General features: G+C 41.9%; 1 protein-coding gene across 2 annotated transcripts in view; it reads left to right on the forward strand.

The window, feature by feature from the left end:
* Positions 1 to 13,842, forward strand: part of LOC137290889 (CYFIP-related Rac1 interactor B-like) — a 40,913-nt gene extending 27,071 nt beyond the window's left edge. The window contains exons 8-11 of one of the 2 annotated variants that reach the window (XM_067822059.1): positions 3,504 to 3,583; positions 4,477 to 4,603; positions 8,763 to 8,833; positions 11,199 to 13,842. In XM_067822059.1, the coding sequence (XP_067678160.1) occupies positions 3,504 to 3,583; positions 4,477 to 4,603; positions 8,763 to 8,833; positions 11,199 to 11,265 (345 nt within the window). In that variant the 3' untranslated portion in view covers positions 11,266 to 13,842. The remainder of the gene's footprint in view (positions 1 to 3,503; positions 3,584 to 4,476; positions 4,604 to 8,762; positions 8,834 to 11,198) is intronic. The other variant, XM_067822060.1, reaches the window with a different exon arrangement.
* The last annotated feature ends 8,600 nt before the right edge of the window (positions 13,843 to 22,442 follow it).

A 22,442-nucleotide genomic window follows, 5' to 3' on the forward strand; every position in this document is an offset into this window, starting at 1 on the left:
GTAAAATGTCACGGTCTCAAGTTGAACACGGTCCCAACTTCTCAGTGCACATGGTATTCCATGTGTGCGGAGTGTGGCGTGTTATCTACTGACTAGTTCAAGGCTCATTTACATGTGGCTAAAAAGAGACTTACGTAACAGAAACATCACAGGAGAATGTCGTCTGCCTATCAACACGTGGAAGACTTGGAGGGCCAACCTATCCCAGCGACCCATTGGATCATCTAGCATTCCTACTAGTGCGTCTTCGTGTGTATAGCTGTTAGACATGGCACTTGGTGTTTCAACTGAAGAGATTTCAACAATTACCATGGGAAATGGAAACTAGAGGATGTCAGATTCAACTTTCTCTGGCACAAACTCATGAAGATCCTGGGTAGAATAGGCATGCCATGACATTAGAGGCGACCAACGGGATCGGGTGCTCAGGATTGCTGACTTGGTTGACAGATGTTATCGGTTCCCATTTGTACAGATTGATGATCAGGCTGTTTAACAGTGGATTGTCTGGTCCAGACTTTATTATTTACAGACTGCTTCCATATAGCTGGAATATTGCAGACTCACTGTCTCACTTTCACTGGCTCACCTGCTGGACAAGGCGCTTTAGTTGGACAGAGCTCACCAGCTCCAATACCAGGAGCGGTATCTACCAGCAGTGGCACACCTCTAACAGCGGAATGAGTTCAACTTCTACTTGACAAGAGAGCCATCGAATTTGTACAAGGCCCCAACACCAATCTGGGGTTTTACTCACAGATCTTCCTGATCCCCAAAGAAAAACACTGGCAAAAGAGAATGATCCACAATATTGATGTATTCAACAATCTTTACTTTGTGGATCCTCATCATTTTAGCATGGTTTCTTTGGAACAGCTGCGGTTCAAGATACCTGCATGTCCCAACACACCCACCTACCGTCATTTTTATTTAAATGTTTCAATGGCGAGCATTTACAATGGTGGGTACTCCCTTCGGCATGTCTTCGACCCCATGGCTGTTCACATGCATTACAGCTCTGCTTACTCGCTTCCTTCATCTGTGGGGGATAGACTTCAGTCCTTACATAGACGACTACCTTATGAATCATGGGGATCATCAAAGGCTAGTCAAACAGAATGAGTTCACTCTCCAAGTGTTCATTCAGCTTGGTTGGTTGATCAGTTGGGAGAAGTCACCATGGAGCCTTCTCAGAGGCTCACTTTCAAAGGAGGTTTGTTTATCACCAATCAGGGCAGGGTCAATATTCCTCGCGACAAATGGGTAAAGATATTAGACAAGTCCACAAGGGTTTGACCCAGGAGCTCTTTTTGGTCGCCTCTAGGCAGCGTTGGGGAGCTCATCTGAGCGGCCTCACGGTCTCGGGGCTGTGGCCAGACGAGCAACAAGGCTGGCACATCTGCAGTCTGTGTTGTATGTGATGCACAATCAGGGGACCACAGGCTCATGGCGTCTTCCCGATCAGATGTTCCAGTTGTTTGAGATACTGGATCCTGCTCAGGTTGTAGTTCAAGCAAGGTACATTCACAGTTCTGGCAGACGCTATCGCCGGACCCAGATGCTTCAGGTCTTGTTTGTCAGTCCCAGTACAGGCCCATGTTAGACTTTTTCGCCATGAGCCAGATGAAGCAACTTCCAAAATACATATCTCCAGACCTCTCCAGGTAATTGGGCGGTGGTACTACTAGCAGAAATATCACAAAGATAAGACAGACCACTCGTCTGAAACTGCTGTTGGTCGTCCCCAGGTGGCCTACAAGGGGTTGGTTCCCCAAACTAAGATGTCCTCGCCAATGCAAACCCAGTTTGTCTGCCAGGGTCAACTTCACCCACACCAGAGAAGTTCAATCTTTGTGTTTGGGACGTATCCAGAGGACTTTTAGGGCTAAAGATTATTCGATTGGTGCGTCAAGACTCATCTCATGCTCATCAAGTTTTAACAAGGGGGCTTTATGATGACAAATGGCTTACTTTTGAACCCATTCTGTGTGACAGGATGGAGGCCTTGCCTCAATTTTTGGTGTCGTTTCTCATACATTTGTGGAATTCTCGTCCATTGCAACCTACCTCTCGGCTATCACCTCATTGGTTGCTGTGGAATGTACTGGTGTCTGAGGTCCCTAAGTTGCAGACCATGTTGAAAGCCTTCAAAATTGGGGACCAGAAGGTGAAGTTTTGTCCATCTGCTTGGTACTTCAACATTGTTATGTAAGACCTACAAGGTGCCATGTATGAACCTTCATGTCATGTTATGACAGCTTTCCTTTTAAGTTCTTTCAAAGGCATTTAGAAGTTGGTGGAATCAAACTAAAAATGCTTTATGGCTCAACTTCTTTATTATACGAGGTCACAACGTTTCGAGACAGTTCCTAGTCTCTTCTTCAGGTGAAGTCTCGAAACATTGTGACATTGTATAATAAAGAAGTTGAACCATAAAGCATTTTTAGTTAGCTTTTGTTTTAGCTTTAGCCACAGCAGTACAAATCAGAGAAATTCACACCCTTGACATCTCAAGAATCCACTTTGAACAGTCTCACCATTGTGCTGTCCATTCAGAACTCTTACAGGACCAGGGCAACCAGATCGGAGGTTCACCATCGCACCTCTCTAGTGGATGAGGAAACAGAGGAACTCTTCCCCGGTGAGAGCTTTGCAGGTGTACATTTCCAAGTCATCTGCTAGTTGTGAGGCAACGAAACCCGTCTTTATCCCACTGTCGTCAGGCTGCAGAGGGGAAGTCATAAGGAACACAGTGGCTCTCTGGTTACCGACAGCCATCCTCAGTGCCAACGACGCAGCCGGGTTACCACCTCCCAAGGCAAAAATAATCCTCACAAAATCTATGCTTTGGCTTCCACAATGGCTTGTCATCGAAATTGTTCAATTCCTACAATATGGAGGGTTGTTTTTTGACATCCAATACTGTTTTTGCCTGCCACTACCTTCAAGATGTGGCAGTCGAGGATGTTGAAGATCTTCAAGTTTTGGACCTCTTTTGGTCACTCAACAGCTGATGCATCCCTCTACTCACTAAGGTACTAGTCATTGTTCTCTTCCTTATAGAACCTGGTGATCTTAGTATCGAGCCAGTTGTGAGCATGCCTCACCTATTGTTCCTGTTACACACCTCACTCTTATGGTCTTTGGTTTGCTTGCATACCCCCAAGCAATCACTGCTTCATACGTCTAATACACTATTTTTTATGGATGAACATCACCTAGAACTTCCCCTCTCAACGAAAGGAGGAATTTTCCACATGGCCACATGAGAGACTGCAGTGACCTTACCAGTCACATGGATGTCTTTATTTGAACCACCTTGGCATGTGTTAGGTTAGCAAGCTTTCGATCTCTACTTCTACAGTTTGAAGAATAAGGCATGTGTGCATATAATTATGATAAGAGGTAAGTATGTAAATATCTAAAATACACAGAATTCACCAAAATTGTTGACAATGGACCAAGCAGCCATCATTTTGCAGTGTTTGCACTCCATGTTTCAGCACAAAGATCTGCCCGTGGAACAGACCACAGATGTCCTCAGCACCATGGCCAATATATGTAGGGTCATGATTGATAACCCGTAAGTCCTGACCTGCTGTGTGTTGGTGTGACAGTCAGCTGTGACAGGTGTGTCTGTGTGATGTGACAACCAGCTCTGACTTGTGTGTCCGTATGACATTCAGCTGTGAGTGGTCTCCTGATGTGTCTGTGTGACATTCAGCCACGAGTGTTCTCCAGGTGTGCCTGTGTGACATTCAACTATGAGTGGTTTCCTAGTGTGTCTGAGTGACCGTCAGACGTGAGTGGTCTCCTGGTGAGTCTGTCTGTATGTATGACATTCAGGTGTGAGTGGTCTCCTGATGTGTCTGTGTGACATTCAGCCATGAGTGGTCTCCTGGTGTGTGTGAGAGAGACATTCAGCATTGACTGGTTTCCTTTTGTGTGTGTGTGTGTGTGTGCGTGCGTGCGTGCGTGCGTGCGTGCGTGCGTGCGTGCGTGCGTGCGTGCGTGCGTGCGTGAGAGAGAGAGAGAGAGACACGTTCAGCTGTGAGTGGTCTCCTGGTGTGTCTCTGTGACATTAAGTTGTGAGTAGTCTCCTGGTGTGACATTCAGCCGTGTGTGTGCGTGAGAGAGAGAGACATTCAGCTATGAGTGGTCTCTTGGTGTGGCAGTCATCTGTGAGTGATGTCCTGGTGTGTCTATGTGACAATCAGGTGGGACTGGTCTCCAGGTGTGCCTGTGTGACAGTCAGCTATGAGTGGTCTCCTGGTGCGTCTGTGTGTGTGTCTGTGTCTGTGTGACAGTCATCTGTGAGTGATCTCCTGGTGTGTGTGTTTAAGTTGTGAGTAGTCTCCTGGTGTGACATTCATCCGTGTTTGTGTGTGTGTGTGTGTGTGTGTGTGTGTGTGTGACATTCAGCTGTGTGTGTCATGTTATGGGTCAAGGCTAATCAGGGCCACATCTGTGTTGCAGCCAGTACAGTTCAAGGTTTACCAGTGAGGAGGCAAAGTTGTTCTGTTTACGAGTTATGGTCGGCGTAATCATTCTCTATGACCATGTGCATCCAGTTGGGGCCTTTGCAAAGACTTCAGGAATTGACGTGAGTTTTGACACTCTTATTATGTAGAGGGACCAGATAAAACTAAGTACTTGTGTACCCAGCACTCTATAGCCCCAAAGTTTCCAGTTAGAATGTCTGATCTAATCCAGTGCTGATCATATGTGTTTCCGAGTTGGACTTCATCTACAGCAACTCATGCTTGCCATAAGATGCAACTCACAGGATGAAGACAATGACTTGGTATCCCAATGGCATGGATCCATGCTCATGTTGATTACTGACTTGATTATTTGCAGACTGCTGCCATATAGCTGGAATATTGTTGATTGTGGCAATTGACAACAAAGAAACTCAAACAAAAATGGAGATCATTGATGTGGCTGTATGATACTCAGTGGAAACAACTTGCAGCACCTCCATGTTTCATGACTGTCAGCAGCACCTCCATGCTTTCATTACTCTCCACAGCACTTCTATCCTTCATTACTACATGCAGCACTTCCATGCTCCATTACTCTCTTCAGCACTTACATTTCTCATTACTATCTGCAGCACTTCTATGTGTCATTACTACATGCAGCACTTCCATGCTCCATTACTCTCTTCAGCACTTACATTTCTCATTACTATCTGCAGCACTTCTATGTGTCATTACTACATGCAGCACTTCCATGCTCCATTACTCTCTTCAACACTTACATTTCTCATTACTATCTGCAGCACTTCTATGTGTCATTACTACATGCAGCACTTCCATGCTCCATTACTCTCTTCAACACTTACATTTCTCATTACTATCTGCAGCACTTCTATGCTTCATTACTACATGCAGCACTTCCATGCTCCATTACTCTCTTCAACACTTGGGGCGGTGGGGTAGCCTAGTGGTTAAAGCGTTCGCACGTCACGCCGACGACCCGGGTTCGTTTCCCCACATGGGTACAATGTGTGAAGTCCATTTTCTGGTGTCCCCCGCCGTGATATTGCTGGAATATTGCTAAAAGCGGCGTAAAACTAAGCTCACTCACTCACTCACTCTTCAACACTTACATTTCTCATTACTATCTGCAGCACTTCTATGTGTCATTACTACATGCAGCACTTCCATGCTCCATTACTCTCTTCAGCACTTACATTTCTCATTACTATCTGCAGCACTTCTATGTGTCATTACTACATGCAGCACTTCCATGCTCCATTACTCTCTTCAACACTTACATTTCTCATTACTCTCCACAGCACTTCTATGCTTCATTACTACATGCAGCACTTCCATACTCCATTACTCTCTTCAACACTTACATTTCTCATTACTATCTGCAGCACTTCTATGCTTCATTACTACATGCAGCACTTCCATGCTCTATTACTCTCTTCAACACTTACATTTCTCATTACTATCTGCAGCACTTCTATGTGTCATTACTACATGCAGCACTTCCATGCTCCATTACTCTCTTCAACACTTACATTTCTCATTACTATCTGCAGCACTTCTATGTGTCATTACTACATGAAGCACTTCCATGCTCCATTACTCTCTTCAACACTTACATTTCTCATTACTATCTGCAGCACTTCTATGCTTCATTACTACATGAAGCACTTCCATGCTCCATTACTCTCTTGAACACTTACATTTCTCATTACTATCTGCAGCACTTCTATGTGTCATTACTACATGCAGCACTTCCATGCTCCATTACTCTCTTTAGCACTTCCATGCTTCATTACTACCTACAGCCCTTTCCATGCTTCATTACTTTCTTCAGCACTTCCATGCTTCATTACTTTCTTCAGCACTTCCATGCTTCATTACTACCTACAGCCCTTTCCATGCTTCATTTCTTTCTTCAGCACTTCCATGCTTCATTGCCTTCAGCACTTCCATACTCCATTACTCTCTTCAACACTTACATTTCTCATTACTATCTGCAGCACTTCTATGCTTCATTACTACATGCAGCACTTCCATGCTCTATTACTCTCTTCAACACTTACATTTCTCATTACTATCTGCAGCACTTCTATGTGTCATTACTACATGCAGCACTTCCATGCTCCATTACTCTCTTCAACACTTACATTTCTCATTACTATCTGCAGCACTTCTATGCTTCATTACTACATGCAGCACTTCCATGTTCCATTACTCTCTTCAACACTTACATTTCTCATTACTATCTGCAGCACTTCTATGTGTCATTAGTACATGCAGCACTTCCATGCTCCATTACTCTCTTCAGCACTTACATTTCTCATTACTATCTGCAGCACTTCTATGTGTCATTACTACATGCAGCACTTCCATGCTCCATTACTCTCTTCAGCACTTACATTTCTCATTACTATCTGCAGCACTTCTATGTGTCATTACTACATGCAGCACTTCCATGCTCCATTACTCTCTTCAGCTCTTACATTTCTCATTACTATCTGCAGCACGTCTATGTGTCATTACTACATGCAGCACTTCCATGCTCCATTACTCTCTTCAACACTTACATTTCTCATTACTATCTGCAGCACTTCTATGTGTCATTACTGCATGAAGCACTTCCATGCTCCATTACTCTCTTCAACACTTACATTTCTCATTACTATCTGCAGCACTTCTATGTGTCATTACTACATGCAGCACTTCCATGCTCCATTACTCTCTTCAGCTCTTACATTTCTCATTACTATCTGCAGCACTTCTATGTGTCATTACTACATGAAGCACTTCCATGCTCCATTACTCTCTTCAACACTTACATTTCTCATTACTATCTGCAGCACTTCTATGTGTCATTACTACATGCAGCACTTCCATGCTCCATTACTCTCTTCAACACTTACATTTCTCATTACTATCTGCAGCACTTCTATGTGTCATTACTACATGAAGCACTTCCATGCTCCATTACTCTCTTCAACACTTACATTTCTCATTACTATCTGCAGCACTTCTATGTGTCATTACTACATGCAGCACTTCCATGCTCCATTACTCTCTTCAACACTTACATTTCTCATTACTATCTGCAGCACTTCTATGCTTCATTACTACATGCAGCACTTCCATGCTCCATTACTCTCTTCAGCTCTTACATTTCTCATTACTATCTGCAGCACTTCTATGTGTCATTACTACATGCAGCACTTCCATGCTCCATTACTCTCTTCAACACTTACATTTCTCATTACTATCTGCAGCACTTCTATGTGTCATTACTACATGCAGCACTTCCATGCTCCATTACTCTCTTCAACACTTACATTTCTCATTACTATCTGCAGCACTTCTATGTGTCATTACTACATGCAGCACTTCCATGCTCCATTACTCTCTTCAACACTTACATTTCTCATTACTATCTGCAGCACTTCTATGCTTCATTACTACATGCAGCACTTCCATGCTCCATTACTCTCTTCAGCTCTTACATTTCTCATTACTATCTGCAGCACTTCTATGTGTCATTACTACATGCAGCACTTCCATGCTCCATTACTCTCTTCAACACTTACATTTCTCATTACTATCTGCAGCACTTCTATGTGTCATTACTACATGCAGCACTTCCATGCTCCATTACTCTCTTCAACACTTACATTTCTCATTACTGTCTGCAGCACTTCTATGTGTCATTACTACATGCAGCACTTCCATGCTCCATTACTCTCTTTAGCACTTCCATGCTTCATTACTACCTACAGCCCTTTCCATGCTTCATTACTTTCTTCAGCACTTCCATGCTTCATTACTTTCTTCAGCACTTCCATGCTTCATTACTACCTACAGCCCTTTCCATGCTTCATTTCTTTCTTCAGCACTTCCATGCTTCATTGCCTTCAGTACTTCCATGCTTCATTACTCTCTTCAGCACTTCCATGCTTCATTACTTTCTTCAGCACTTCCATGCTTCATTGCCTACTTCAGCACTTCCATGCTTCATTACTTCCTTCAGCACTTCCATGCTTCATTGCCTTCTTCAGCAGTTCCATGCTTCATTACTACCTACAGCCCTTTACATGCTTCATTACTTTCTTCAGCACTTCCATGCTTTATTTTCACGTGCTTCACGTCAATGCTTCATTACTCTCTGCAGCACTTCCATGCCTCATTACTACTAGGAGCAAATCCATACAACATAACAGTTTGGTTGATTTAGTATTACTCACTTGTGTCATTAAAGGTCTTGCTTGCTTTCAGATGAAGAGCTCTATTAAGGTTTTGAAAGATCAGGGACACAGAAAAGTGGAGGGTTTATTGAACGCTTTAAGGTGAGAGATGGAGATATTCCACAGTATGAATGTACAGAATGCTTTAAGGTGAGATATGGACCCTATGCAACAGTATGGATGTACGGAATGCTACAAGGTGAGATACGGAGTGTAGGAGCATATACCACAGTATGGATGTACGGAATGCTACAAGGTTAGATACGGAGTGTATGAGCGTATGCCACAGTGAGATACGCAGTGTAGGAGCGTATGCAACAGTAGGATGTACGGAATGCTACAAGGTGAGATACGGAGTGTAGGAGCGTATGCCACAGTATGGATGTACGGAATGCTACAAGGTGAGATACGGAGTGTAGGAGCGTATGCCACAGTGAGATACGCAGTGTAGGAGCGTATACCACAGTATGGATGTACGGAATGCTACAAGGTGAGATACGGAGTGTAGGAGTGTATGCCACAGTATGGATGTACGGAAAGCTACAAGGTGAGATACGGAGTGTAGGAGCGTATGCCACAGTATGGATGTACGGAATGCTACAAGGTGAGATACGGAGTGTAGGAGCGTATGCCACAGTATGGATGTACGGAATGCTACAAGGTGAGATACGGAGCGTAGGAGCGTATGCCACAGTATGGATGTACGGAATACTACAAGGTGAGATACAGAGCGTAGGAGCGTATGCCACAGTATGGATGTACGGAATACTACAAGGTGAGATACAGAGTGTAGGAGCATATGCCACAGTATGGATGTACGGAATACTACAAGGTGAGATACAGAGTGTAGGAGCGTATGCCACAGTATGGATGTACGGTATGCTTTAAGGTGAGATACGGAGTGTAGGAGCGTATGCCACAGTATGGATGTACGGAATGCTTCAAGGTGAGATACGGAGTGTAGGAGCGTATGCCACAGTATGGATGTACGGAATGCTACAAGGTGAGATACGGAGTGTAGGAGCATGTGCCACGATATGGATGTACGGAATGCTACAAGGTGAGATACGGAATGTAGGAGCGTATGCCACAGTATGGATGTACGGAATGCTACAAGGTGAGATACAGAGTGTAGGAGCGTATACCACAGTATGGATGTACGGAATGCTACAAGGTGAGATACGGAATGTAGGAGCGTATGCCACAGTATGGATGTACGGAATGCTACAAGGTGAGATACGGAATGTAGGAGCGTATGCCACAGTATGGATGTACGGAATGCTACAAGGTGAGATACGGAATGTAGGAGCGTATGCCACAGTATGGATGTACGGAATGCTACAAGGTGAGATACGGAGTGTAGGAGCGTATGCCACAGTATGGATGTACGGAATGCTACAAGGTGAGATACAGAGTGTAGGAGCGTATGCCACAGTATGGATGTACGGAATGCTACAAGGTGAGATACAGAGTGTAGGAGCGTATGCCACAGTATGGATGTACGGAATACTACAAGGTGAGATACAGAGTGTAGGAGCGTATGCCACAGTATGGATGTACGGAATGCTACAAGGTGAGATACGGAGTGTAGGAGCGTATGCCACAGTATGGATGTACGGAATGCTACAAGGTGAGATACGGAGTGTAGGAGCATATGCCACAGTATGGATGTACGGAATGCTACAAGGTGAGATACGGAGTGTAGGAGCATATGCCACAGTATGGATGTACGGAATACTACAAGGTGAGATACGGAGTGTAGGAGCGTATGCCACAGTATGGATGTACGGAATGCTTTAAGGTGAGATACGGAGTGTAGGAGCGTATGCCACAGTATGGATGTACGGAATGCTTTAAGGTGAGATACGGAGTGTAGGAGCGTATGCCACAGTATGGATGTACGGAATGCTACAAGGTGAGATACAGAGTGTAGGAGCGTATGCCACAGTATGGATGTACGGAATGCTACAAGGTGAGATACGGAGTGTAGGAGCGTATGCCACAGTATGGATGTACGGAATGCTACAAGGTGAGATACAGAGTGTAGGAGCGTATGCCACAGTATGGATGTACGGAATGCTACAAGGTGAGATGCAGAGTGTAGGAGTGTATGCCACAGTATGGATGTACTGAATACTATAGATGATGTATGGAGCTTATGCCACGATGTGGATGTACGTAATGCTATAAGGTGAGATATGGAGCTTGTCCACAGTGTGGGTGTACTGAATGCTATATCTGAGATATGGAGCATATGTCACAAGCAGCATAGCTATAGGTGAGATATGACCTATGTCATGATGTAGATATTATAAACACTATATGGTGAGATATGGAGTGTTAGTCATAAGGTACATGTACTGAGTTCTATAGGTGAGATATAGACAGTATGCCATAGTGTAGATGTAATGAATGCTATAAGATGAAAATTTATTTTGTTTTTATTTTATCATATTCTTTTTTTCAGATACACAACCAAACACTTACAAGATGAAACCACACCAAAAGCAATCAAAGGTTTACTGGCAGAGTGACCTTGACCCAGTGTGACCTTCAGCACTGTGTCAACCAAGTTTTTAATATGTACACATCATACTGTGCTGGCCAATAATGGACCAATCATTGCCTTGACTACAGAGTTACAAGTGGCAGCTCAACCAATCGGCTTTGAGTTAACTTGTGGTGTGGTCACTGTGTGTATAATTCACCATCTTCATCACCATCATCTCTTCATGGTCCATCTTTATCTCACAGTGCAGCCTATGACAACATGACTGTCTTCCGGAAACATTAGCATGTTAGAGAGGTAGAAATATGTTCCACAACACTTTGGAACTATTCATATCCATCAATATCTGAACTCTACTTTTCAAAACAAATTATATCAATCTTGAGAAAAATATTGACACTTGGCATTGTTTGGAAAGATGACGAAGAGTTATGACTACAGTTGATAGTTATCTATGAAGATAATAGTCTCCAATTGCTGGAAACATTTGTTAACATGTCTGTGTTGCCATGGTATTTGTCCAAGACAATGCCGTATTGTCCGAGATGTTAGTTGCTCAGTGATGGTAAGGACACGTTTATGGTTGTCAAGGCAGCGCTGAGGACATGTTGTTCCTCTAGAAGTAAAGATGTTGTGATCAGTGCCAGATGACAATATGATTTTCTAACCTTCCTTCATTTTAATCCTCATCATTATTACAAATGTTTTGAGAAACTTGCAAGTGTTATCAGCACCAGTACTCCATGGAATCATCGTTACAGATGGAATACATCATGTATGCATCATGAACAGCACTTTGATAACTGGAGGTAGAACTGTTGGTAGAGCTGTCTGTATTCAGCGATCCTGTATTAGTCCCTGGAGACAGATAGGCAGCTTGTATCCCTGGAGCGAGAGAGTATTCTTCCCCAATGTGCTCCACAACCCTCCGTTTGTTGCGGTCACGTATACATATGTCAGTGATAAGCTTATAACTCTTGTCATTGTGCGGTGTATTACATTGCAAGGTGGCTATTATGGGTTGATGGATCTTGGACACCAGCTTTAAATGTTTTAGGGAGAATGTACTATAATGTCAGTGTTAGACTATGTATGCAGTGCCAGAACCTGGCATTGTCATGCTAAGGTTTGTCCCCAAAGTTAGTATTGGTAGTGCAAAGCCTGGTTCCCAAGTCGGCTGTTGCAGTGTTTCCACCCAGGGCCATCAGCTGTAGAACAGCAATTGTTAGAAGAATCTTCACTGTTGTAAATGATTCATGAACAATATATTTTAGAATTATGTTGAAGCATAATTTGTATCATTGGGAATGAAAGTGTATCCTCCTATGACATGTTAATCTTTGGCAATATATATTTAAACAGTACATTCCATTATGCATGTTTAGGACTGCATAATTAAGCCAATCAGGGTACAAGGATGTTTACACTGTATTGCACTGTGAGATAATGCAGTTCTATTGCTCCCTTGATGAAGCAAGACATGGCGGTGACATCCTTCACCAAAGATAATCCCATTCCAGCTTTGTCTGTAGTCATGAAAGATTCCAATTGGGATTTGGATAATTTTGGAGGTTAAAATATGAATATTATTTTCTGCAATAGGACAACCCCCATGTGCTGTTTCATTGAGGTGAGTCTTGGCTTTGCTAAGAATTGTGTAATAACTTGTACATTTATGTGTTATATATATATTGTGTGTTTGAGTACTTATTGTTATAACTGGGAGCTTTGTGTAGATACGATATTTTCCCTTCCCACCCTTTGTTACAGCATCCATGGCTCCAGGTCGTGCAGAGCACAGTCAATGTCAGTACAACAAGAACGCTTTAGTTATGCACATGACTGATGTTCTCTACAATCTTTACATTTGAATATTTGTACTAACCCAGTAACTGGCCTTGACCTCAACCTTCTACTGGTCACGAAGCACATACTCTTCTGCTCATGTCGTGGCTGTTAAGTCCAACCCAAAGTGCAATTATCACACATCATGAAGGCCTTGTGGGTTATACCTGGCTGTGAATGTTCCTGCATGAGGGTCTGTGAGGAATGTTCCTGCATGAGGGTCTGTGAGGCATGTTCCTGCATGAGGGTCTGTGAGGCATGTTCCTGCATGAGGGTCTGTGAGGCATGTTCCTGCATGAGGGTCTGTGAGGCAGTGAAGATGCAGAAGGTGGACCTTGAGTATGCTTGTGTATTTCGCTGAGCGAAAAAAAAGTTGAGAACTTGCGTCCCTCTGCAATTATTTCTGAATATCAAAACAGTATAAACACAGCTCCATCACTATTCCTTGTCTTCTTTTGAAAATATTAAATATGAATTAGAAGGCAATACTGTGGTCACTGTAGTTTGGTTGAAGAATTCCTCCACTTGGATGTACATACCATCAGTGATAGTAGACAAGGGATTAGCCCAGTCTTGTAAACATCACTTTGATTCCAGTACACGTTTAGTTTGTCAGTTTCGTTTCACTGGCAGCAGACCCACTAGATGGCACTATTCATGCCATGCTCTCATGCACTCATTGTCATCACCATTATCTGAGTTAGTTTTTTAATTTATCATCTGAGATTTAGTCCTTGAAATAACAAAAGTATAATTGTTATAGTATTATGACTTTTGCCTCTGCACACTTCATCCAAAGCAATTGGTCCCACCAGTGGTAAAACCAAGCTTGCAGGAGCCAGTTGTATGGTTATCTTAGAAACTACATTTCAGGGCATATTTTCTATTTTCCACAAGACGTATAGAAATGCTTATATTTAAACTATTTTGAGAGATTGTATATTTTCCATTTCTGATGATCACACTATATTCTCAGGATGTGTAGTGATGTTTTGTTGTTGAAGTATAGATGTTTACTGCAGACACTCACTTTCCATCTTCATCAGGTTGTGGTAGTTTCATTGTGCCAAGATAATGCTTATGCCAGGCTGGTCCTTTTACTGATGACAGGAGAACTTTCATATTCTTCAAAAACAGCGTTACTTTTGTTGATAGATATCTTTCTCAAGCAAGGAGATTCAGTTTGCATTTAAACTTAACAGTGCTTTATGTTGTTGGGGGTTTTCTGGATTAGCTGAATTTGATATTGCAAAATGATTGTCTCTTATTTCTTTTCTACTGGAGTAGACATTGGGTGCAGGTTTGTTAAGAGAGCCTCTTTAGGAGAAGCGTTATTGTCATTATCACACACTAGCTGGAAAGTGAGGGTTTGCCATGTGTATTAGGGGATTGGTTGGACACTGGATAATGTCGCTGTGCTCCCGCTGGCTAGCAGTGATTGGTTGGACATTGGATGATATCGCTGTGCTCCCGCTGGCTAGCAGTGATTGGTTGGACATTGGATGATATCCCTGTGTTCCCATTGGCTAGCAGTGATTGATTGGACATTGGATGATATCCCTGTGTTCCCATTGGCTAGCAGTGATTGGTTGGATATTGGATGATATCCCAGTGTGATATCTCTGCATATTCTCTGCTGGGGGCATTGGTTGGACACTATGTCCTTGTTGTTATACTGTTTGTTGAGCATGACTTCCATCAATAGTTCCTGTCTAGTCCAGTGTGAGAATGTAGAACTTTGTATGCTATTGAAATAGTTGAACCCTTGTTAATATTTGGTATTAACAGTGACAATATGTTTTGGCAGCTGTAGATGGATACAATATACATCACTTCGTGTCATATGTTAAAGCACCTTGGGTCTTAATCTTTAATTGTCATCAAAGAAAAGGTATTACTTTCGGTTATTTCTGAAAAAACAAGTTTGCTATTCTGAAGATATGAAGATACAGGAAGTTTTGATGATACTAGACTTGGGACACTGAAGCACAGAAAATAGTGGTTTATGAAATCAGTTTGAAATTAAGAGTTTCATTTATGTTGATACAAGATTGGAAAGTTATGATTCAGACTGTACAGATGTGTAAGCTTTTAGTCCTTTTGAAAGAGTAGTTCTTTGTTCATCCGATGTAAAAAAACATCTTCTGTTTTCAAATTGTATAATTCCATACTTTTTAGACCAAGAAATGCAGTTCACATATTTGTACATTGAATCCTTTCATGAATTCCTGGGATCTTTGTGTTTCTCTTTTAAATGTTGAATGATGTACACAATATGGTGTCTCCACCGAGAAGGAGAGTTTAGAAGCGTGGTTGGTGTTTGTATTACACATGTATAACATTGTCCTAGATCCGCATGCACATGTGTATATTGGTAATAACTTCATAATCAAGAATGATATATTTTGAAGAGCAAATGATATTTCATTACGACAATAAATATTTTAAGATACTTTGAGACAGTAATATTCCATGTTTGAATATTCTGTAGGGTCTGTGAGACTGGAGTGAGAGGATAGACAAGTGACTTACATGTTTTTCAAGCCAGATCTGGTTTAATTCCGGACATCATGCAATTTGTATTTGTTGATGTCATGTCCATCCATCGCGTTACAGTGTTCCTGAAACTGTAAATGCTTACTAAGTATACACGCTATGTGTGTATGTTTGACTATTTGCCACAGAAACTGAGTAACTGAATATATCACACTTTGCTTTGTGCAGGTGGGCCCGGAACAGTGATTAAAAGAGAGACAGGGTTCTGTATTGAAGGTTATCAAGAGTGTGACGTGGAGTACACTGTACTGGAGTTGTCTTGATATACGCGGTCGTAGAACTTTTGCTTTGAAGCTAACGTTACAAAACATGCAATGTTAAAACCTCACATCTGGTGGAATAGTGTGCACTGATTGATCTGACAGTCAAGAAATATATTTGAAATAAGGTGCCTATGTGGCTGTTGTTTGTTGAATTAATCAGTAATGAGAAAAACCTTGTTCCCATATTTTTATTTTTAGTAGATTTCTTATTAAGAGACAGGGAATCATACGGAATCTGTAGATGATTGAGTACATCAGAAGATTACTGTTTGTGAAGTAAAGTATTGTTGTGTAGCAAGTGGCATCACTGCATTGCAGTGTCTGGTGTGTGTCTAATTATTTGATGAAAATGATAATTCATTCAGTCCTGCTAATTCGTAGCTTGTGACATGTATCCAAGAAATATTCTTCTTTGTGTTTGGCTGGATCAGCAGGAGTGGGACACCTACATATAAGGGCAATAATAGTTGGAGTGGGGATGTAACTGGAGATGATGGAAGATACCAAACACCATTATAGGTGTCCAGTTGAGTGGATAGCATTTGTTACTGTTTTTGATGATGTAAGTGTACTTGGGTGATGTTAGTGAAGGTGTTTATTACAGAGTTTTCTTGCTTCTAGTGCTTTCAGGTGACGTACAATTTGCAGTATGCTATGCAGTTGTTTAATGTTCATATTGATTTTCAAGATGATTTGGAGCTGATGTTAAACATTTAGACTAGAACAGTATTTGTGCTAGGGATACAATTTGATTGTGTAAAATCTAACCACAGCAGTATTTAGGGACATGCCATCATTGTCATGCATCACATGATCCGACAGTGATGTTCAGTTTTATGAAGCAGATTTATGCAAGAGCAGTTGGGAAGATGTTTTCTAATCAAAACAATCAACTCTGTTTGTGCTTTTCTAATTGGTAGGAGAATGAATTTGTGTGTTAAAATTTTGAGGAATCACTACTTAGATGTATTCGTCAATCCAGACTGAACTTGAGTGTTTGCGTCTCCAGATGGAGGAGCCCTTGACGTGAACAAATTCACGGAAACCATCACTTCAAGATGAGCTTGGGTAACTAACTCTGTTAATGCCAATACAAGACACTATTATGGATGACAACTTCTTTAATTCTTTTAACACGACGCTTCAAGGCTAATTCTTGCCCCTTTGTCAGGTGGATAATGACATTGCAGAATATATACAGGTGTACATGAAGCCAGAGAGGTAAGATGTATATACAAGCACATAAATGTAATTAGGTATGTACAATCACAGAGGAGAGATGAAAAGGAGGAATGTTGTAACAATACATGGTTGTTTACACAGCTGATAGATTGGGAGTCTATGAGTCCTTGTTGACACACCAGGCAGAGGGTAGGTACACGCCTTGATCTCTATTGATCTGAGGTTCCAATTTTCTGATGTTGATTGCTTCCCAAAGCTTCCTTCCTCCTTTTCATCTCTCCTCTGTGATTGTACATACCTAATTACATTTATGAGCTTGTATATACATCTTACCTCACTGGCTTCATGTATACCTATATATATTCTGCAATGTTACCTATGCTCATTATCCACCTGACGAAGGGGCAAGAATTAGCCTTGAAATGTCGTGTTAAAAGAATTAAAGAAGTTGTCATCCATAATAGTGTCTTGTATTACCTCACCAACTTCTACATGCCTTTGAAGAATTTCTGTTAATGCCAACTGATTGTATTCAGGTCATCATCTCTAGCAGACAAGACGTGAGAGAAATTCCTGAGCTTTAACCAAAAGTCATAGCTCTGTTTTCTGGTTCTGTTGGCGTGGTTACTGAAGCGGACCAACATATTTTCTGCCAAGTTTATGAAAAACCTTAATTCAGTCTAGTGATCTATTACGCCTCCTGTAATGAAGCGTCTTATACATTTTCATTCTGCATAATAACAGTAATCTTCCTCTAGTAGTGATCGTATCTGTACAGACCTGTGTGCTGTTCTATGTAGCTATCTTCCATTCATCATAGTCAACATCTGCAAATCTGACTAGAGCTGTGACGTTGCAGTTTTGTTTTGATAAACTTTATTTAAGCTCGGAATTGTTTGTTCTGTTTTACTCTGACCATAGTTATCACTGCATTATATCATGATGGATGTTCCAAGATTGTTTATTGTTTAACACTATACTGTGCAATATTAAAGCTCTGCTGCAGTGGTCTGTGAAGTCAGATCAGATTATCTAGTGATTGGTGTGGTGAACAACCACCCCTCCATCTGACATACTGGAACACACTATCACCCATTCACTGAGCTTGCCCACCTACAAGGGCCGTTTGAGAGATCTGTTCCAATCATCAGGGTACATCATGCTAGTGTTGCTGGAACCCAGGTTCAGTCATAAGAGTACAACTTGCTAAGGTTGCTAGAGACATGGGTGCTGTTGTACAAAACAACCTTAGCGCTAAGTCTACCTAAGTCTGTTTTAAGGTGTCAATTTACAGTCACCTGAGCATAATCCAATCATCAGGGTACAACCTGGCATGGCTGTTCAAGGATGATCTTGAATTTATGTACTTCCGAAGTCAAATTTAATGCTGGCATCTAAGGAACTCTGGCATCTAAGGTGACTTCAGCTGCAAATTCACAAACATTATGGGACATCCTGTAACAATGTGTCAGCTGTCGGCAGAAGACGGTTATTGACATGATAGACTGGCTTGTGCAGATGAAGGGAGGTAACTAGCAATACAGTGAGTGAGTAAGTTTAGTTTTATGCCGCACTCGGCAATATTCCAGCTATGTGGCGGCGGTTTGTAAATAATCCAGTCTGGACCAGACAATGCAGTGATCAACAACTTGAGCATCGATCTGCGCAAATGGGAACTGATGACATGTGTCAACCAAGTCAGCGAGCCTGACCACTCGATCCCGTTAGTCGCCTCTTTCAACAAGCATAGTCGCCTTTTGTGGCAAGCATGGGTTGCTGAATGCCTGTTCTACCCCGGGACCTTCACGGGTCAACTAGCAATACAGACATACTGCTGCAAGCAAAGAGAGACAATTCAAGTAACAACTGTTGCAGCAGATGAAGGGAGGTAACTGGCAATACAAACATAGTGCAGCAAGGAAAGGGAGATAATTCACATGACAAATGTTCCAGCAGATGAGGTGAGGTAACTGGCAATATGTACATAATGCTGCAAATGAAGTCAGACAATTCACTTAACAAATGTTGTTTCTATAAGGGAGGCCATTCAAAATGACATCTGACAATAGGAGGCAACTGACAACAGGTACATGCAGCAGCCAATATGGGAGTCAACTCACATGACAAACAATTCCTCACAGCAACTGCCTACTTTGCCTCTGTGCTCTTGTTGATATAACAGCTCCCTTCTGTGATAGATGGCTACAACAATGTATGGAGTTGAACCTTTTGGAAATTTTCAATGACATTCCCTATGGGATAAACAAAATCATATTTGTCACTGCATTCCTTGATTAAGGCAATTTTCCATTTTGTAATCTCCACTTTGATGTGCATGGTGGTGATCTTATTGATATGTAATGAAAATGTCACGCACTTTAAAGGCGCTTTCAGCAGAGGTAACAGACAGAAGACAAAGGGAGGTAACACACATGCAGCAGTAAAAGGAAGGTAACTCACATGCACCATACAAAGGGAGACAAGACTGTCATTATCAGATTAGAAGGTGTGTCACCAAAGGGTTTTCAGTCAGATTGGAAAATAAATCATCAAAAGGTTGTCCCTCTGCCAGATTGGAAGGTGTGTAATCAAATGGTTGTCCAGATTGGAAGGTGTTTCATCAAAGGGTTGCTAATCTGAGTGAAGGGTGTGTCATCCATGGGTTGTCAGTAAGTAAGATTGGAAGGTGTGTCATCCATGAAAATCTTTGAAGGGCATTCAAGGGACAAATTTATGGATGTCAGCTTTATATTTGAATAACATCTGAATAACATGTTATTCACAAATGAAGAAGTTGTAATCAATAACTCTGGCTTGTGTCATCCATGGATTGTCTGTCAGCCAGACTGGAAGGTGTGTCATCCATGAGTTGTCAGTCAGTCAGACTGGAAGGTGTGTCATCAAAGGGCTGTCTGTCAGACTGGAAAGTGTGTCATCAAGTGCTGTCTGTCAGACTGGAAGTTGTGTCATCAAAGGGCTGTCTGTCAGACTGGAAGGTGTGTCATCAAAGGGCTCTCTGTCAGACTGGAAGGTGTGTCATCAAAGGGCTGTCTGTCAAACTGGAAGGTGTGTCATCCATGGGTTGTCTGTCTGTCAGATTGGAAGGAGTGTCATCAAATGGTTGTCCGTTTAAAAGGTGTGTCATCAAAAAGTCAGACTGTAAGGTGTGTCATCCATGAGTTGTATGTCAGTCAGATGGGAAGGTGTGTCATCAAAGGGCTGTCTGTCAGATTGGAAGGGGTGTCATCCACGGGTTGTCAGTCAGTAAGACTGGAAGGTTTGTCATCAAAGGGTTGCCAGTCCGAGTGAAAGGTGAGTCATCCATGAGTTATCAGTCAATAAGATTGGAAGGTGTGTCACCAAAGGGACTTCAGTCACTTTAGAAGGAAAGTATTGAAGGATGTGTTTAGCAGGAGATACAGGTATTGAAGTGATGTGTTTAGCAGGAGATGCAGGTATTGAAGGGAGGTGTTTAGCAGGGGATACAAGTATTGAGGTGGTGTGTTTAACAGGGTATACAGGTATTGAAGGGGTGTGTTTAGCAGGGAATACAGGTATTGAAGGGAAGTGTTTAGCAGGGGATACAGGTATTGAAGTGGTGTGTTTAGCAGGAGATACAGGTATTGAAGGATGTGTTTACCAGGAGATACAGGTATTGAAGGGAAGTGTATAGCAGGGGTTACAAGTACTGAAGGGAAGTGTATAGCAGGGGATACAGGTATTGAAGTGATGTGTATAGCAGGAGATACAAGTATTGAGGTGGTGTGTTTAACAGGGGATACAGGTATTGAAGGGGTGTGTTTAGCAGGGAATACAGGTATTGAAGTGATTTGTTTAGCAGGAGATACAGGTATTGAAGGAAAGTGTATAGCAGGGGTTACAAGTACTGATGGGGTGTGTTTAGCAGGAGATACAAGTATTGAAGGGAAGTGTATATCAGGGGTCCATACAAGTATTGAAGGGTGTGTATAGCAGGGGTTACAAGTACTGAAGGGGTGTGTTTAGCAGGGGATGCAAGTATTGAAGGGAAGTGTATAGCAAGGGTTACAAGTATTGAAGGGAAGTGTATAGCAGGGGTTACAAGTATTGAAGGGGTGTGTTTAGCAGCAGATACAGGTATTGAAGGGAAGTGTTTAACAGGAGATACAGGCATTGAAGGGAAGTGTTTACCAGGAGATACAAGTATTGAAGGGAAGTGTATAGCAGGGGTTACAAGTACTGATGGGGTGTGTTTAGCAGGGGATACAAGTATTGAAGGGGACTGTATAGCAAGGGTTACAAATATTGAAGGGAAGTGTATAGCAGGGGTTACAAGTATTGAAGGGCTGTGTTTAGCAGCAGAAACAGGTATTGAAGGGAAGTGTTTAACAGGAGATACAAGTATTGAAGGGAAGTGTTTACCAGGAGATACAAGAATTGAAGGGAAGTGTATAGCAGGGGTTACAAGTACTGATGGGGTGTGTTTAGCAGGGGATACAAGTATTGAAGGGGACTTATAGCAAGGGTTACAAGTATTGAAGGGAAGTGTATAGCAGGGGTTACAAGTATTGAAGGGGTGTGTTTAGCAGCAGATACAGGTATTGAAGGGAAGTGTTTAACAGGAGATACAGGCATTGAAGGGAAGTGTTTACCAGGAGATACAAGTATTGAAGGGAAGTGTATAGCAGGGGTTACAAGTATTGAAGGGATGTGTATAGCAGGGGATACAGGTATTGAAGGGAAGTTTGTAGCAGGGGTTACAAGTATTAAAGGGAAGTGTATAGCAGGGGATACAAGTATTCAAGTTTACAAGTACAATAAGGTATCAGAAGGGAAGCTACTGTGACAGTATTGTTGAAACAAGAATTGAAACCATTAATATATTTCTCAGCATCTCTTAATTGAAACACATACTCCACAAATTTTTCGCCAGGATGTTGCATTCATGAACATTAAAATGAAGTCCGTATGTCTTAGGTCAATTGTAGTTCACTGCAATATTTCTGCAGGATTAGGCACATTGCCAAAATGTTCAGTAATGTGAATCACCTCAAAGTTCATTTGATAATCCCATGGAAGATGCAAAATATATCAGTCTACGAGAGACTAATAAATCATACGAAATAGTAAGATATACAAAAAGAGTATTAAGGGCGTTTGTGGTGTTGTGAATGATTTTAATGTTCTTCTAACAATTCAAGCGATTATCTCCCTTCTTCCGACCTCGTGCTTTCACGAGTGACGCAAAAAAGTGTGGAAATAATATTTCTGCAATATTTTTAGTGCATTGTAATATCCTATCCCATTTCAATTGATATGAAATGGGTTTTAGGCAATTGTCTGAATTTTATTTGCCGTTTTTTGTCGCTGACTTAGC

This window comes from Haliotis asinina, chromosome 7, assembly GCF_037392515.1.
Source record: "Haliotis asinina isolate JCU_RB_2024 chromosome 7, JCU_Hal_asi_v2, whole genome shotgun sequence".
Lineage (NCBI taxonomy): Eukaryota > Metazoa > Mollusca > Gastropoda > Lepetellida > Haliotidae > Haliotis > Haliotis asinina.